At 40.3% G+C, this 19,147-nt stretch overlaps 1 protein-coding gene across 1 annotated transcript; it reads right to left on the reverse strand.

Annotated features, from left to right (window-relative positions):
- Positions 1 to 4,611: 4,611 nt before the first annotated feature.
- kcnj9 (potassium inwardly rectifying channel subfamily J member 9) lies at positions 4,612 to 18,805 on the reverse strand. Its single transcript, XM_075482790.1, has 8 exons — positions 18,233 to 18,805; positions 17,087 to 17,498; positions 15,785 to 15,998; positions 13,947 to 14,148; positions 11,296 to 11,488; positions 10,942 to 11,139; positions 8,366 to 8,496; positions 4,612 to 6,140 (listed from the first exon to the last, which is right to left on the reverse strand). Exons 2-8 carry the CDS (start codon positions 17,382 to 17,384, stop codon positions 5,874 to 5,876), a joined length of 1,503 nt encoding a protein of 500 aa, XP_075338905.1. The 5' UTR covers positions 17,385 to 17,498; positions 18,233 to 18,805; the 3' UTR covers positions 4,612 to 5,873.
- Positions 18,806 to 19,147: the final 342 nt, after the last annotated feature.

The raw sequence follows: 19,147 nt of genomic DNA on the forward strand, positions 1-19,147 counted from the left end.
TATAACCCTTCAAATTCTCAACATAATCCCGCAGCATCGTCAAGACCGCTGCACACATCACCACACATTACCTCTGTACTTACATTGAATGGGTAACACTCAAATGTGGCACTCACAGAGCTATGCCTCCACTTTTACATATGAAAGTGGCTGCATTAGGAGTGTGTATGTGTTGAAATAGTAGAGTCAGGAGATGAACTGAACTGGGCACACTTGTGCGATAAATGAATCTTAACTCAGAGTCCAGGAAAAAATCTAGTGGGCAGGCCCCGTGTTGAGATTATTCAAAGAATGGTCTAGATTTTCTTCAGGTTGCTACATGTGGGAGTACACCACTGGGACGCTGACATTTTACCCAGTCAGCAACACTTACTGTACGTTAAATCCCAAATGATGCAAACAAGGTGTAACTGTGAGCACATGCAATAAAAGACAGGGAGAGATTAGTGTTCATAATCCTTTCCAATACTAGACCCCCTCATTACTTCGGTTTGAAATGTAGATGTGCTCTTGGCTTTTACCCATAAACAGTCTGCAGGTTTTAAGTGATATGAAATCACATCGTTGGATGGATGGAAAATGACTTTGCCATTACCGTAGTCCCTTTTCAGTCCCTCCTGTGTGCTACACTGGGTGGTCTTACTCCTGTATCAGCTCTGCTCTACTTCACACGGAGGGCTGACTGTAACTGGGTGCAGGGCTTTGCCTCTAATTTGCTGCTTTTAAAGTAATCGGCAAAAGCCCTCAGAGTTACAGAAAGAGCTACAGGACAACTGGGAGAACCGAAGAGGCCTCTTCTTTTATCATAAGATGGATTTTGAACAAAGAGCTATACTCGTATTCCTGCCTAATGGATGTATAAGGTTTGAGATTTCGTCTCCCAAACAGGTTTAGGTTTTTATTAAATCCATACAGTGATGTCAGCTGTTGAGTTATAATTGGCCTTATTTCGAGGGCAGCTGTTACCAGAAGGTGAAAATCTCACTTACGATAGAAGTCATTGCACATGTGAGAGGTGTTGCTGCATGTTTTTACCATCAGCAGAACCACAGGAAAAAGGATCTATAGTTGTTTTTTGTCAGACTTGATGAAGGCTCGTGACTTCAGAGTGTTGCAGTGGAGCCTTGAGGTTCATGCATTCAGGAAACAATCGTGAATATCAGCAATAAAAAGCAGAAGGAAATGTAATCCTGCCAGAACTAGAACTTCAAATGAGTTTTGCTGCTATAGAAGTTAATTCATTTTCCAGAACGTGAAAACAAATCCAGTCATCATTTCGATTTGGGATCTTCAAATGCAGGTTTTAAACAGTCAAAGCTGATTCGGGCCAATGTTTTGGGTCCGTTTATGATTTTCTGAGTCTATTCACCCACTAGTTTTTTTGCTTCCTGTGCTCCACACGTGTATACATATCCCATGGTTTTATTTGTTCTTTACCATATTGCCTTTCCACTAATGAGTTAAACTTAACCGTATGAGCCGGTCAAACTTGTCCACAAACCCCTAATCAGTTCTTAAATCAGCCTCAGCTGCAGATTTCCAGCTTGAGAAAAATCTGCCTTCCCAGTCTTATGTTAGGTTGGTGGCTGGCTGCTTGGGTTGTTGTCCAGTCCCCCTGCCCCGTGGGTTCCAGCTTTGTCCAACCCCTTAAGGGGGCTCCTGCCTCACCTCTGATCACACTGATTGATCTATCTATCTATCTATCTATCTATCTATCTATCTATCTATGGTTTTTATGGAATTGAGTTTCTAGCTATCTTAGAAATTGTGCCCCTCACCAAGGCCAACACCCTTTTGCCCAGGCTTTCCCATCCCATCTTGAAATGTAGCCTGTCAGTTTTTACACATTTTTTGCAGGCAAATAGGGCTGAAAACTGCTTTACAAACTATCTGGCTCTTTATGGGCTCAATGCACCACTGTATTCTCTTGATAATCAATCATTTTGCCGTTCTGCTCTTGGGTGAATAGAAACTTTTTTCTCTGTGAACCAAAACAGTAAAGCCACAATGTCAAAACGCTCAGTTAAATAATGTTTAAATGTCCACTGCAGAGACAGGTTGTGATTATATGTGGAATACAGTTCACATTAAACATTGTGTTTTGATTCTTGGCTGATTACATAAATAACAATTAGAGCAGCTTTAACCAACGACACACACCACAGTGATTGCCACTTTGTTTCAGGCTTTAATGTTCTTTTTCATCTATTAGATTTTTTTAAACTTTCAATCAAGTTGACTTTGTCTTTAGAGCTCTTTTATGCCCCGTAATTTCATATCAGAATAAATAGAACTTGAATGTGTACGGGAAGTTTTGGTAAAATTTGGTAGATAAAGTTATCTCCTTCTGTCTATTATTTAAACTATTTTTAGAATTTTTCTGAGCAGACTTTTTTTTTTTTACATCAGGAGAAACATTGATTTATGCTCAGCGGGGATCATGCAAAACATCCTCTCATTAAAATCATAATTACAACTTCAACTCTGGGGTGAACTGAAAGTCATGGGAAACTATTAAAGCGGCACTTAACCTTTCATTTTAGATCAAACATGTCTGATCCCGGTTATGGCATCTCATATTACGTAAGGTAACGTGTCTTCGTGTTTCCTGTATTGTTTTTGTTTCTTTGTAGAGTTCTGGATGGTTTTAGAGCTTTTACAGCCTGACGAATGTTTAAATGCTGAGGTGTGGAGCTCTGTGTTATATTTAAGGTAATTCTGCTATGAAAGGTTAAAAAAAAAAGTCTGAATGCTTCATGGTTTAATTTCCAGTGTCAAGGGCATCAGTTTGTCTCTCCTGAAGGTCACAGCTAAGCTTCATCATCATCATCATCATATTTTCTCTAAACTTGGGCATCACATCAGCTCTGAAGTCCTCCTGAAATCCTCCAGCTTTAAAGGTGCAGTTGAAACACATTAACAAACACTTACTTTAGACACACACACACATACACACACACACTCTGGCCTCTCCCTGTCCCCAGCCCCGGTTGCCTAGGAGACAGCTGAGATGGGGACCCCATCTCATTACACGCCAATAGGACTGTGTGAGTGGCTTTACGGGGATGTGTGGGATCGTTATTGCCATCTAGCTGCCAAAAGAGAGAAAGACAACTCTATAAACCAATATTCTGCCTGGTAACCCAATATGCTGACTTTTCCTGATGCTGACAGCCAGCCCTGAATATCTAATGAGATACTCCAAACCATGAAGTTTACTATGGAACATTAGCCTGAGCTTTCTAGTTAATCAGCAGTTGTTTGTAAAGTAAGAATGAACATTAAAGAGGTAAAGCAAAGCTTAAGCTTGTGGTTGAGTCACCGTTACGTCAAGTTACTTTCCCTCTACCCTCTCAGTGAGAGTCGGGCAGCATGAATATTAATGCTTCCTCTCATACGTCTTACAATTAGATACAACATTTGAATCTATAGGTTTAAATTGTAAAATCAGCTAAAAATGTACTACATGCTGTGGATTAACATACCCTGTACATGAAATATGTACTGGACACAAAACTTGTATCCTTGGGCAAGATATTGAACCCCAGTGTGTTCCTCATGTGTAAGCTCCTTTGATATAACTGTAATGCAATGCAATATAAAAGCAGAATTGTTGATTTTGTGTATTTTTTTTCCTGTAGAGGGCCATAAAGACACGATTCGTTGATAAAATACTGTTTTTTTCCTTTTAAATGATTTTCTTTTACTTCTAGTTTTTTTTTTTTTACATGAGGCTGACTGAGATGGTCCATGGCCACTTCTGGCCCTTGGGATGTACTTTGCCTATTTGTGGTCTGAGCACCAAAGGACATCCTGAAAAAAAAAAGGAAGCAGTTGAATAATAAAGAAGTCCATAAGGATTAAATGTAGTTTAACTCATTAAGGGTTCAATTCTGATCTCTTTTTGGGGGTTCTGGAGAAATGATTATTGATAAGTGGGAGTGCTGTACATGAGAACAATCAAATCATGATACTAATAATCGATTATTCTCATTTGATTCATTTTAATCGCACCCTCACAGGATGTTCAGGGCAAAATTAGACTGGCTCCTTTTAACAGATGTGGACTGCTCCCTAATCCAGCTGCAAAACTACTTTTTGTAATAGTAGATGGAAGAAGTATCCAGACAGCAGTATTTCTGAAATGTTAAAGTTTTCCATTAAATGTAAAATAAAAGACTTGTAGGTGTTGTATAATGCATAGCATTTCATCTTTATGCCACATTTTGATGTAGGTGGAGGCACAGCTTTTGAAAACATCAAAACTTTCCTTAAAAAACTTAAAACTGGCCAATAAAACTTAATTTCTCAGCCTCTTAAGGAACTAGGAACATGGAATAAAACACATTTAAGGGGGTTAAACCGTTAGGTTTTACTGTAAATCATTGACTTTATCCTTAAGTAGGTCTTGAAAATGAAAAGTGTGACATGTAGGAAAAATATATATACTAAGTAATAATGGGTTAACTTGTTCAAATTTTTACAGGTAATCAAAATAGTTGTGGGTCCTTTTGTATAAATTTGGAGCAAAAAGTACAGTATTTATGTTTGAAAGAAACAAGTATCGGAACCTTTAAAAGTGCAATTAGTACGTGAATAAATACACTCAGATATATTTGACATTTTTTGTCTTTAGTGTTAAAATACAGATTTTTTTTCAGAGAACAGCTACAGGGAACCATGAACTCTAAAAATAATTACTATAGAATAACAAAGCCCAAATACTTTCCTACTAAATATACAATTGTACTACCTGTAGTCTGCAGCTTTTATTATTGTATATCTTCCTAAGAACAACACACAATCTGAAACCAGTACTGTGGAATATATTTGACTTTATTCATTCTAAGTGGTGTGTAATTTTAAATATTAAAAACATCAAGTAAAAATGGCCACATATATACACAGCAGCAGAAGGAGGAGTCTGGGCTTAACTGAGCGGGACACTGTTGTGCTTTTGGTTTATATGTGGCTGGGGACAAACGAACGATAGATAATCCTTCTGCTACAGCTGCAGAATGTGAAACAAAGCCACAAACATCCTTTGAGTGTTAACCTTTCTCTGCATTAAGGGTTTCAAATACCCCATTTACCTTAATGTTTCGAGAGCAGCAAGGAAAGCCAGCACTTCTGAGTGTTGTTGACAGACATAAAATAATACTGTATAACTCCTGACGATGAGAAGGCATTTACGCTAAAGGAAGGAAACCAGCAACTGATGTTCACGGATACTTTTAAAATTTTGCCCACAAAATGGACTTCTAGACATTTTCCCAGCACCAAATGATAGTTTGTAGCCAAATAAGGAGCAGAAATATCATGGTATCATCTATGAGCTGGTGTATCTCTTTCACCCTGACTGATCAGCAATAAATCTTTACACCTAAAAAAGTTTGGTTTTGTTATGCATTATTACTTTATAGTCGAGTGCAGGCAAAATTAAAGCATCTAAATGCACTGTACCTATTCTAAATGTGAGCAATCCGTACACTTAACTCTTCACTACGTCATGATCTTCTAGGCCAACAGGATAAATGACCATCTTCTGCCACATCCTGCTGCTGAATGTACTCCTGTTGAGCCCACCTAAAGCATAGTATTGTCATTTTAAAGTAGATATAGGCAAAGGGTGATTGGAGCTAGCACAACAAATCGAAGGAGATATAGCACATATACAGTACACCGGTAACAAAGATAAACGTACAAATAAAAGACAAAATATTAAGAACTTACTTTTTCCATATGGCAACATAGGGTATGGCGTTTACTGTCGAACTAAGGAAACTACTCAACTGCCTTTAAAGAAAAGGACTTTAACGTATAACTGTGATGTGGTGGTGATATACTGAAGGTCTTTGTAAACAATCTCTGTTCTAGGTCTCTGATTCTGATTGATCGGTGGCGACGCTGCCGTTCAGCTCGCCCTGTCCTGATTGCTCCTGGATGTCGGTCATCTCTCCCACGGTGAATTTCGCTTCCCCTCCTTTGCTGTTGGCCGTGCCGCTGTCTGGCTGTTTGCTCGCTTGGTTGGTCAGGGTGGGCTCTTCATCCAGTCTGCTGGAGATGGACCAGTATAAGTGAGCATCGAGTCTGGCTGCAGCCACTGAGAGGTCTCGTGCTGAGCAGGAGGGCGTGTTCACCTTGGGAGTGTATAAGCGTAGAAGTTGGTCAAATCACTAAACCATCAATACATGCAAACACTTTGTAAAGATGTTTCCTTTCACTAAATGTCAGGAAGCAGCTGCCATAAAGATGCTGTAAAGATGGCAATGTCTGTTTGCTGGTTTGCCACTTTGGTCATTGAATGGAAAATGGAACATTTGCTACATTTATAGTCACCGGAAGATTATTCCTAACACATTTTTAACAACATTAATAACCAGGGCTGGGCGAGTTAACTCGTTAATTATTTAACGCCGATAAATATTTTATCGCGCATTAACTCAGGTTTTATTTTCTTTTAAAAACCTTTTTTTTTGGGGGGGGGGGGGGGGGGGGGGCTTTTGTGCCTTTAATGGATAGGAAAGTTCAGAGGGACAGGAAGCAGAGAGAGGGGGAACAACATGCAGCACAGGGCCATCCGATCCAGGACTCAAACCGGAGCCAGCTGCAGCGAGGACTATAGCCTCTCGTATATGGGGCGCCTGCTCAACCCACTACGCCACGGACCACCCCTGTTTTAGTATTTATTTTATTATTGTAAAAGTCTGTCGCTCACAGGCTTTTATTTTGTAAAAGTCTGTTGCTTTCTGCTGCGAAACCGGAAAAGAAAGTAATCGGCGGATCCACCAAACATGGAGAAGGGTACGGAACTTTTACTCGTTTTCATTTTAAAGTCCTTCCAGACGGCGGAGTCGACAGAACCAAAGTCATCTGTAAACACTGCCAAGTTGAATTGTCTTCTCAGCGTAGTAGTTCCAGTCTAAAATATCACTTAAAGGCAAAACACACAACTGATAGCAGCAAGTCATTCAAGGAAACAGACAGTGGAGCGAGGCTTCTACATAAAAACTACAGAAAGATGCTGATGTTAAAAGTGTGTTTGCACAACAAATGTTATGGTACTTTCATTCATATGGCAGCACATATAAAATAAAACTAAATGCTAAAAGCAATACACTACTTTTTAATTTATTTTTGGATTTTGCGTACAAATGTGATTAATCGTCATTAATCAGGGAAATCATGTGATTAATTAGATTTAAAATTTTAATCGTTGCCCAGCCCTATCCATAACATCCCCATAGGATAAAAAACATATTCAATTAAATATAACACAAAGAAATAGTAGAAAATATTGAAACTAACAATTGGATTACTCTGAATTTGATGCTAAAAATATGTTTTGACAATGAAAACATCTGCAGCAATATCTCACAAATGATCAGGACAATCAGCAACATGTGAGCACATGTAATGCTATTTTGTGTCTAAAAAGCATCACAGAGAGGCCGAGTCTTTCAGGATTTAAGATTGGGAGTGGTTCACCACTCTGAAAGACCGGCTGCAACTGAGGATTTAAGTTCCTCGATCATTTTATTCATAATATTGCGAGAGATTTGGCTACTAGATAAACAGCCTGAGCATGAAATTTACGTTTAATTTACGTGAATCTTGTACCACCAGATCTTAAGCCAGTTGAACACCTATTAGAGATTTTAGACACGCGTTTGTGTCATTAAAGAAAACACACAAAACAAGTGAATATTATTAAACAAAACAAAATAAACAAAAAGTTTAAAAAAAAAGTAAAAAAAAGTAAACAAAATGTTTAATATTCCATCCCGCACACTTTCTTAGGCACATTTAGGCTTTTCTGGTGGCACTAAGACACTTTAATTGGTCACCTGTCTATAGCTTAGGGTGTAGAAGCTTTGGTATGTGGCACTGGTCCATGCACTCTATTATACTCACCTGAACAAAATAAACATGAGAAAAGTGCTATCGAGAGAGTTCCTACATTTCCCAGCATGCCTTTCAGTAGCCTCGAGAGAATGTGAGAATTCAGTGGGTTGGTTACACGTGTAGGTGGAGACAGGAATAGGGATAACAGAGGAGTTGTTCCAATTTTATTTTCTCAAAAACCATTCGAGCGTTTTTGTCAGCTGCTGGTGGAAGAGCTGCCTCTGTAATCTGAAAAATGGCCCCAAAGATGATGACCGATGTATATGTTAAAAATAAAAAAATTCTGACGACATGAGTACTCTTCATTAAACAATCTCACAAAGTTCTTTTCAGCTCAGAGATTGACAAAAATGAACCACAAACTGACCCCAAAAGGCAAGTTCGAGCACACTGCCAAAACATACACATAATTAATATGTTTTCAATCAAATTTAATCAGATCAGCTGTGGGAAAAATTACCTCAAATGTGTGATGAAAGGCTCCGTAGTCTATGTCAAAGAAGCCCTCTGCCAGCAACATCATGGGGCTGAACCTGTGACCCCACAACACCTCCTCCGTCAGGTAGGAGCTCCTCGCCTGGCACGTCATCCCTGCGCGCACAAACAAACTCAGGAGGCCATTCTGACAAATGAAACGAACTGAGCAAGATACTCTGTGTTTGGCTGTGGGCAAAGCAGAAGAATCAGAGCAGCAGCCTGTAACTCTGATGCACACATTTAATTTTCCCAAACAGGTTCACAGGAAAGCTGTCATTGAATGAATAGTCTCTGCAGCAGAGTTATGACTGTCAGCTACCTCTTTGTAATGCAGCACTCTGACAAAGGAATCGATATTTGGAGTAGGCAGAGAGGCCACCTTTACCTCTTAGAGATGCATCATGAATAGCTGTGATACACTGGAGACTTGCCAAACGGCGTAGAAAACAGTTGAGTGCATCATCCCCTCGGAATGAATTTGACATTAGGCTGTTTTTGGGAGCAGGATAAAGAAAAAGAGGTAATCGCAGGTCACCCGGATCCTCTCACAGTACAACTGACTCATTACTTGTTCCTTCCAGACATCTGTTTGATTTCAGAGTGACCGTGTTAAAAGTAAATGCAGCAGCGCTAACCTGTAACACAAATAAAAAGACGAGTATTTGATGTCTGAGGGGCTCTGCGAGCCAAAGATATGGTGCTGTGCCGAGCTTGTGTGAAAGATTCCCCACCTCAGCTTTACTGTTCATCCTCAAGGGGACAAATTAAGAAAAGTGCTTTAAAGCACATACGTCATATATTTGGGTTTCTGAATTGATGACAAACTCAGAAAAAAACAACCCTGGCATTTTGTTTGGTACCACCTAGTACTTAAAATATGTCATTGGGTTTGCAGTGTATTTTTTTGTCACTTTCACGTTACTCTCCCGGGTCAGGCTTAACAGCTTTAACACCACCCAGTGTGATTTGAAACTTTAGTTTCAAATCACACTGCATTCGCTGTACTTTGGAGGTGACAAGTCAAATCTTTTGCTCTTGCATTTTGCTTTGCTGTTGACAGAAAATCCTCACCAGCAGTTAGATAACTCGCTTAACTTTAGAAAGAAATAAGCTGATTATGCTCTTGTAGGTCTGTTATACAATGTTTTACATCCCAACCAGGAAATCCAACTTCTTGTAGGCATAATTGAACTTTTTGCCAGTCTGGAGTTAGAAATTCTCATTTCATATTTGTCAGTTAATTAGAGCACCATACCAGAACTTTCCAGCACAAAACTAAACTTGTAACATGAATTAGACTTTGTCCAAACCAGTTCTTAATGTTAGCACACATAAATGTTAGGGTTTATGGTGCCTGTGTGTGCTGGAGGAAGTACACTGTTACATCTGACATTTGCAACCTGCTGGCTGACTGCTCCGTTACTCTGTGATGCAGGATTTTAACTCGCAACCTGACTGTGCCTACAAGAGGAATGAATTAATCCGAGCTTTTCATGCTCGAACTGGAGAAAAGGGAAATGTGAGTATTTGAATATTACTGTCTCTTCCAAATATTTTTACATCACTTTGGTGTGCTGTAGTTTGAGCTCTAGTCACTGTGTGTTCTGGTATTATCTCTCTATATGTTTGTTGTATGCTCTGACATACGGTAATGCTTTGGTTTAAGATTTAAGAGTACTAACAATGTCCTAACAAGGAGATCCTGTGGGAGAGAGGGGTGGAATGCAGTGGAGTGAGTGGGGAAGGAAGGACACTGTTTCTGTTCCTGTTTTACAATTTCTATTGAAGGTCGGCTGAAAACGAAACTGAAACGGGTTTGAATATTAAGCCAGAGGAGAATTATAAGCCGGAATGTCACAAGAAATTCATATTTTATGCTTTTTAAATGATTTATCAGGAGTGAGTGAGCACGGCGGGGCTCTGAGCCTCATTCAAGGGTAGATGGGTTCCTTATTTTACTCTCTCCTATAAAACAAACTAACAGACATTTTACAGTATGCATATTCCTGTGCAATCACAACACAGCTTCCTGAGAGATTGAGAAAAAAAAAGCTGAGGAGCTCTCAAAGCAAGAACAGCCGATCCAAATTCAGACATTCTGGAAGAGGGATTTCATTTCCTAATGGAGCATTTTAGAGGGTCTGTCTGTATAACAGTGATGATATTGGTGTAATATCAAGCCTTTGCATGCATCAGCAAGATTAATCTGCTAATGCATATTTCTACTTGTTGTAGCAGAACATGCATTTACAATACAGAAGGAGCTGCAACTTGACAGTGAAGTTAAATTGCACTGTATTATTCCCCACACAATATATGTTATGCTGTCGTAGAAAATGTTTTACAATGAGTTATATAAAACCATTGAATATGAAATATTGCTTGTTGCATTATTTGCTTCCCCCTGTGCCGCCTAAAATCCTTTTAAGCATTTGAAATTATGTATTTTGTATTTTTTACTGTGCTAATATTATTCGTCCTGTGCACAAAACTACCACAAAATACATTCGGTTCTCATATTTCTCAGCCCTCAACAACTATTTTTGACCCATGTCTCACCAGTGGCCTCCACCATGCCCTCCAGAATGACCACAATCTCAAAGTCCTCCTTCTCCAGCTGGGACTGCGACATGTCCCAAAAGGGTGAATGTGTATCAATCTCATGGGAGATCACCAACGGAGAGACCAGGAAGAGACGGTCATCGCCCGTCTCAAAGCCGACGCTGATGTCCGTCTGATCCAGAGGGATGAACTCACCTGGAGGAGACAGTAAAAGTGGAGGTGAGGGGGGAAACGTGGTACACTTAAGGACGTTAAGCTACCCCAGAACTGTAACTACCATCGTTCACCTGTTCATCTGTCATGTTAAAAGTGATGAAAAAGGGGAATCAGCTCTATCAGTGATGGTCTTACCCTCTTGGGTTTGCTTGGACCTGATGAGCTTCGCCCTCATGTTGGCCCCGACGATGTGTGAACTCCGAAGGTCTCCCACCCTGAACATCAGACAGAGCTTGTCGTCCCTCAGAGAGATGACGGCGTGTTTGGAGAACACCAGCGTCTCGGCTCGTTTGTTCGGCTGTGAGATCTTCACAAACATGCAGCCGACCTGAACAGAGGGGAGGGAGGGGAAGCAAACACAGGCCCTGCTCAAAACCGAAAGAGAGATGCTGCAGAAGATATACGAGTCGGCAAAAACAGTGGCGGATCATCTAAAAATAAACAGCAACGCTTGTTATTCACTATGCGTGATTAGCACATCAGCTAAATAGCTAAATAATGCCCATGTTGCCTGGAAGACATTCATTGCGGCTGCTGAATACAAACTAATCTGGCTCATTTCTCAATAGAGCTATTTCCAGCTTTCTGTGTTTAAAGCAGCAGTGACACCTGCATTAACCTCCGAGTGAAATGTTTTTTCTGTATGAGCAGTAAAACATCCCACGTGTTCATCAGATGTTAGTATGGCATGTTTCCAGCTCACAAACATGCATAAACATGATTCTGGCTGGGTCTCGGTGGCGTGGACTCGTGCTCATGTTGCAAAATGCTGAGCTTCAACAGCATTTGTTAAGTGAATCTTTTTCAGGAAGAATAATTTAAGTCATTTCATCTGCCCACTATTCATTATTCATCACCTTCTGTGGGCTCTGGAGAAAGCTTAAAAATATTATTTTTTCAATTTAATTCAGCTGAACAAATAGAAAGACTTCATTTCATTCAAAGACAGTCAGGTCAGACCTCACTGACAGGCACGGGTCAGAAGAAACAACATCAATTTGAATATTGACTGAGAATGCCTCTATTTTTGTATTTTCTCATTGACTTGCCACATTCATGTGTTACAACAGGTTTAAAAATGTGTTTTTCCAAATGTGTCGAACAAAGGGGCCACGTTACAGGAACACTCTTTCTTTTCTGTTCAGGCCAGTGTAGACATCCAGTTAGACAAAGATTCTGCTTTTCAAACAGCCATTTTCACACCTGCACAGCAGTCCTGAAACATTTTGAAGATGTTTCAGAGAGGAGTCATGTGAGAACGCACATCTCTACAGCATTCGTTGTGGACTTGTGATTTTCCACCAACCTTCCTGGTAAAATGCCTGTAATGTCAGCCAGTCAGACAGTATGTGAATGTAGCAGCAAATCCTCTGGAGCTTTTAAAATTAGTGTGTGGTAAGAGACCGGTAAGAGTTTCTGCTTCATGCAATTTTCTGCTTTCCATTCGCTCTTTGGTTTAGTTGATATGTTCAGATACACGCAGTTTTAAATTCCCAGCAGTCTTTTTGCATTATGTCCTGTCTGTTTAGCACTTTAGATAGATGCACTCTTCCTTCCCTTATCATGCTGTGAGGTTATATCTTGGGCGGAATATATTCTACTATAAAGTAAATGTGTGAACAGCAGCTGTGGAAAAAGTGCAGACTAAATAATCTGCACATTCTCTTCAAATCCCCTGTGCTTATGTAAAAACACCTTAGTAAAGGTAAAAAATATGAGGAGCAAAACACTGTAAGCTTGTTATTTTATGGAAACTTTAAGTCTTAGGCTTAGACAGGAAGAGTAGAAGATTTTTCTCCAACTGGTAGTGCAGATACAAGTCTAACAAATATCAGAAATCTTATTTCAGCTTACTTCATCCAATCTTTTCACAGGTTGAGAATTTTTTTTCATATCTGTTACAACTTTATTGTCTCCACATAACCAATATAAACTTTGAAAATTTCATAGGTAACAAAGCAGCCGCATCACTTTGTGGGGTAGGGATAGTTTTTATGGGCTTGTGATCTGAAATGAGGTTGATTTAACATTAAGCACCACTTTAATTGCTGTGTGCTAACGTGGTCAAGAATTAAGAAAGTGGGGACAGCAAAGGAAGAAGTGGGGCTAAATTGCATATGAACACATCTCTTGCTGATGGAGGCAAAAGTGGAATGTGATATCCGCACTATATTTAGGAAAAAAAAGGTGTCATTTTCGTGGAAAAAGAAACGTGTAATTTGATGATGTAAATGTGCAAATATTCAAATCCACAGCTGCCATATGTATCCCATCTTATTCTGGAAACCTTTTTAACATTAGGGTGCTTGCATAATTCATTTTTCTCTCTTACGTTACGCTGATGAATTCTTTATCTCTTTTTTCGTTCTACTAAACAAGGTTCTAACAAAAAAAAGGAACTTTCAGTTGTATGGCCCCAGATAGACATGTATAGCAACTATAAGAGATCAATTATCTTAGAGGTCAGCAGTAAATCTGAAGATTAGAGTTCTTTTAGACAAACACTAGAGATTAGATATTTTTAAGCAAGTTGGATATAGAAATAATCTGTATTTAAAACTCATGAGGGATGAAAATATTAAATAAGAGATGCCTTGTAATCTTAAGTCTCATGAAACAAAATCATGATGGTTGGTTTCTTCTAATTGTGTGAATTTCAGCAGTTTAATGTCTAACAGGTGAATAAATCATTACTGTTTTGGGGAAATGACCTGGACTTGTCATTACAAGTGATTTGTAAATAGCAATTCTCATTCGTCCAGGTTTCTGCCAGCCTCTCTGCTCACCATGAAGGCGTTCACCATTGATCCCAGTATAGCTTGCAGCAGCAGCAGCATGGTGCCCACGGGACACTGGTCGGTGATGACGCGGTGACCGTAGCCAATGGTGGTCTCTGTTTCGATGGAGAACAGGAAGGCGGAGATGAAACCGTTGACGTTGTTTACGCACGGTGTCCACGTCTCATCCTCCAGATGGTCCAGATCACCCCTTGGGAAGAAAAAAAGAGGAGAATGTGTGAGAAACTGGGGAGGGGGTGATGCAGTGGGTGTCAAAAGGATCAAAGAAAATGTGATAATGTATGGAGGAGCTATTTTTTTGACATCATGTGCAGAAATATATACATGAAGACTCATCTCCCCCTTTAAATATGTCTCCACCTTTCAACTAATTCCATTAATGAACAGAAGTAATCCTGTTAGTCAGATTTAACTGCGTTGATTAACTTAACATTTACGCTGCAACTTTTCTCTACGCGGCAAAAACCTGCCGTTCCATCACATCTTCCCGATATATCATCAGGATATTTCAGAGTTTCCTTTCAAACACACACACTGCAGGATAATGTCCCTTTTTATCACAGCAGGAGAACTACTTAATGAAAGTGGTGTAAAGTAATTCTTATAATCTATGATTTTATTGACCTGTGTTGGTGACCGCAGATGGAAAGTAACAATAAAAGATCTCTAGCAGCACACTTCGGGGATGGTCTGTAACTGATTTAAAAAAGGTCACAATTATCCAAGTAGACTATCTTAGCTAATCAGATCCAACACACACATGTAGTGAAGAGAAAACGCATCATGATGAAATACGCTGTAACATCGCTTCTGCTTGGTCATCTTTTTTATTTTATACTTCATTAGCTCTCAAAGGAGACATGTCTGACAATGTGCTGCTGCATTGTGAAAGTTATAGTGATGGCTTAAGATTTAGGGAAGTATGATCATCACCCTTTTCTTGCCAAGAGCTTGTTGAAAAGATCGATACCACTGTTATATTGCTCTGTATAGTATGATGCTGCAGACAGGAGACCGCTAATTTATCTTTACAAGAAGACGGGAAAAGAGAGACAGCAAGCCTGACTCACAATGCAAAAAAATCCAGCACCTCTAAATCTTACCAGTTAACGCTTCATGTGCTGATGTCTTATGTTGCTACGCTTCGGTTTTTGTATGTGCGAAACCAGGCTAAACTAACAATCCATCGTACTGACATCAGTGTTTTATTTTTCTTTTAGCTACAGAATAAATAAAAAAAAAGGCAACTATGATTATTTCCCAAAATATTAAACAACAGAAAGAAATTTGTTGTGATTCAATATAAATAAAAATGTAATTAAACTGAGTTGAAATTAAGCAATTGAAAGGCCTACATATTGCCTCGATTAGTCAATTGCCTCAATTACCAACTTAGATTGATAGTCTAAGTTAAATTGCACATATACATAAATATACACACACACATACAGTATATATATATATATACACATATATATACACAGAACCATGATTCCAAAGCAAAGTTCAAAGAGAACACAGAGTGGAATCAAGCAAAGCAGACGCAAGCGCAGCAAAAACAGGAAGTAGAAACTGTTGAAGTCCAAAACTTGTCACATTGGTGTTCATAAAAGCGTCCCAAAAAGGGATTTCTGTGGTTCCAACAAGTATAAACAAGCAGCAGATCCAGAATTCCAAAAAAGGCAAGTTAGAGTTCAATCTAATCAATTCTATAGTATGAAGCATTGTCATTAAAGTGATAAGTGTTTAGTTAGAATGAAAACCACTTTTCCGTGGCTCATGACTTACTGGATCGACTTCATATTACTTTTTCTTATGAATCTTACCTGCAGTAGGCTATGAGGTACCAGATGGCCCCAAAGAAGAGCCATGTGACGGCGTAGGCCATGACAAAGACGAAGAGTGAGCAGCGCCAGTTGAGATCCACCAGCGTGGTGAAGATGTCAGTCAGGTAGCGGTAAGTCTCCCGCATGTTGCCGTGCTGCACGTTGCAGCGACCGTTCTTCTCCACATAGCGCTGCCTCTTACGCCGAGCTCGGGCTGGTGGAAAGAAAAAAATGGAGGAGGCAACATTATCAGGAGGAATGACACAGGTTTGACAATCAAATAGAAGTACATAAGGCTATCTAATGGAGCTTTCAAAAACACTTAACAAGCACATGCAAGGGCTGCCTTTGTGAAAAAAAACATGTATACAGATTTACTGTTTGAAGCTCAACTGACTGCACTCAGAAGACAGGCTAGTCATAGATGAATGGAGGAGAAACTAAAGGAGGTGGCATTGGACAAAGCTGCTTTGAGAGTGCAGGAGGGAAAACAGAAATGAAAACAGGCGGATGAGGAGAAAAGAGCAGATGAAATGAGACGAGATAACATCATCAAACACTTGGAGGAAATAAGCTACAACAATGGATTTGTTACTTTGAGTTGCTGAAGGCAGCTGATGATTTTTGTTGTTTTTATGGAGTCTTTGATTAATGAGGGTGCACCCAGAAACAGGCGAGATAGAAAACTGTTCTTCTTTTTGTTTTTTTCTGGTTACTTTAAAGAGTTTTAAATTCCAAGCCTCACCGTGGCTCAGAAATTTGTTTGTGGTTACAACACAAAAACAACAGACATCCAATAACTATTAGAGTCCTATACATTTCCATACCTCATTAACATTATTTCAAAGGAATAGGGCTTTTTATTTTATTTCATAAAGGGGCTGGATAGCGTAGAGGTAAGATTGCCACCTTTCATGTGGGTGAAGTAGCAAAGAAGTAGGGGTCCTTAGGCAAGACCCCCATACCCTACCAGTGTAAGTCGCTGTGGATAAAAGTGTCTGCCAAATGCATAAACATAAAGATGCAAACAGAGAGCAGAACTTTATAAAAAAAAAAGATGTGCAAGACGGTTGAGATGACTGAGCACCACTGCAGCGTGGGCCGAATTAGAGGAAAATGAGGGCAGTATTTCACAGTACGTGCGTGTGGAGAAAACAAATAGGAAAAGGGACAGTGGTGACGTGATAGCAACGTTCAGCTCAAATTAAGGGCCCGGTGTTGAGCAACAACGTCTCTCTGACTCTTCATTTTTATGAGGCGGTTTAAAGCATCCTGAAATGGAGGGCAATAGAGGACACTCACCCCACCCGAATCGTCCCCTCTCCTTCTCCGGTCCCGGGGTCTTCTTCCTGTGCTGATTGGCTTGGGCCTCCCGCTCGGCCAGCTTGGCCTGGAATGACCTGCTGACCTTAGCCGTGGCGGGAGGAGAAGGGACTGTCTCTGTGGTGACAACGTGGCCCAGCTCTTCCGATAGGTTGAAGACGCCCGCGGAGGCGGTCGCCTCTGTGGCCACCTCCACTTCTTCCCCTTCCCCCTTCTCCTCCACAGGGAGCGCCAGGGAGTCAGGACGGGAGGGGAATACAGAGTTTTCCAGTGCCATGGCCTATGTGTGTTTGTGTATGTGTGAAGCGTATTAAAGCGTTATTGATATCCTTGCTATGGTAGACTGTGTCCAGTGGCTATTGATTGGACCATTTGTTTGCTTGACTGAAGCCTGAAATAAAGGAGCAGAACACAATGATCAAACTAAATCATGAAATTGATTTGCTGTTCTCACTGCCTAATGATTTTCTGAAAATAAATGCTTACAGAAGCTTATGTTGCATAACTTTCTTTCAAGATTCCTGGGAATAATTCCCAAGAAATACTAATGCCGGGGATGTTCTTACATAGTTTTTCAAATTTCTTTAAATAAGACACGAGCGCTGAATACATTTCTGGCCTTTTTATTTGAAAGACAGCCTCATCCTTGGGCACAGCCTTATGCATATTAGAGTCACTTTAATTAAGGTGGTTTCATAAAACAGCTTAGGCCGGCTGAGTGTATGTGGCTTTTGCATGAGTATGTGTTGTGTAAGTGCACTTACTGCTATTTTAGATGTGAATTTACACTGTAGGCCTGCTGAGGTTTCTTACATAAGTGTCATAGAGGACACAGAGTTAAATATGCACAGTGAGGCATGATTTGTCTGAATTATTTGCACAGTAAAATGGAGTCCAGGTCCTCTACAGCCCTGGATGTTGTGCGTCCATTTGAGCAACTGGCGGATAGACGCAATACAAGAGGAGACTGACAGTGGCAATCAAGATGACGCACTACGTCTGATAGATGGATCAGAAATAGCTTCTGTAAAAGGGTGTCTGTGAGTCTGCCAGCAGGCTACAGAAACCCAACGATTAAAGCTTGTTCATTCCTGTCAAGACAGCAGAGAGTAAACAAAACCCTACCTGCTCAGTGTCGCAGCTTGCGGATATTTAAGACGTGGGTCGTGCTGGTGTTTTATCATAAGAAAAACGAATATCTGGTCCGAAAATGAGCCGGCATTGGCGACCTTGGTTCGATGACACCCATTTCTGGTGTTTACCAGCGACGCAGCATCAGTCCACTCCTGCTCGCTTTAGCCAGGAAAGCAAAAAGCACCTCGAGCCGATCACTCAGTAGCCTAATCGCAATTAATAAAAAAATCTCTCAGCCCTTCCACTGGTTGATCAAGTTAAGAAAAAAAAAACCCCGAGAAGAGCGGTTCAAGTACAACGATTACGCAGAGACGTCTGGGGAACATGTGTCGCGCAGAGCGAAATGGTGGCAACAGGATAACCCGGCAGCGCGGAGAGCCCCATCATATGTGCGTCTGATGGAGTCGGTCAGGTGTGGAGTGGAGCCCCTGAGCTGCGGAGGATGCTGTCGTCAGTCGAGCTCCGCTTGCCTGAAACGCCTCTGATTTCCACAACAGAGGGGACGGACGGCGTCACACTCCTGGCTGCTGCCTGCCAGAACCTCAACATCTCCAGAGTTCAGAGGAGGAAATACGAAGGCCCTTTGTATGCTGTTATAATGTGATGACATCCTGTATGAAATGTTTGGTTAAAATGAAAGAGACTGAATCCAAATCATGTTTTGATTTCTTATTGTACATCCGTTTTTCTTTCTTCTTTTAAAAAAAAAAATGGAAATAACAATTAAAACTTGACGAAAATAAAAAAAAAGTAAAGCCTATACTCAGAATTTTAATAATTTCTGCCCACAGGACGAGAGGCAGCCAAACTTGCACACACGTACCTATTGTACAGTCAATGATATCAATGACTTGATTATAATTAGCATTAAATGTATTACCTGCTATTCAGCCGCCAATCTCTAGG

The sequence above is a fragment of the Odontesthes bonariensis genome, chromosome 14 (genome assembly GCF_027942865.1).
Source record: "Odontesthes bonariensis isolate fOdoBon6 chromosome 14, fOdoBon6.hap1, whole genome shotgun sequence".
NCBI classification, from domain to species: Eukaryota; Metazoa; Chordata; class Actinopteri; order Atheriniformes; family Atherinopsidae; genus Odontesthes; species Odontesthes bonariensis.

What these genes read in the sequence shown, in the direction of transcription:
- kcnj9 (XM_075482790.1), bottom strand. Translation starts at nt 17,384, where the DNA reads ATGGCACTGGAAAACTCTGTATTCCCCTCCCGTCCTGACTCCCTGGCG. An exon ending in CAATGGTGAACGCCTTCATG is followed by an intron (nt 11,489 to 13,946) that starts GTGAGCAGAGAG and finishes CCCTCTGTTCAG; the next exon opens with GTCGGCTGCATGTTTGTGAA. An exon ending in CCTTTCATCACACATTTGAG is followed by an intron (nt 6,141 to 8,365) that starts GTAATTTTTCCC and finishes TACACTCCCAAG; the next exon opens with GTGAACACGCCCTCCTGCTC.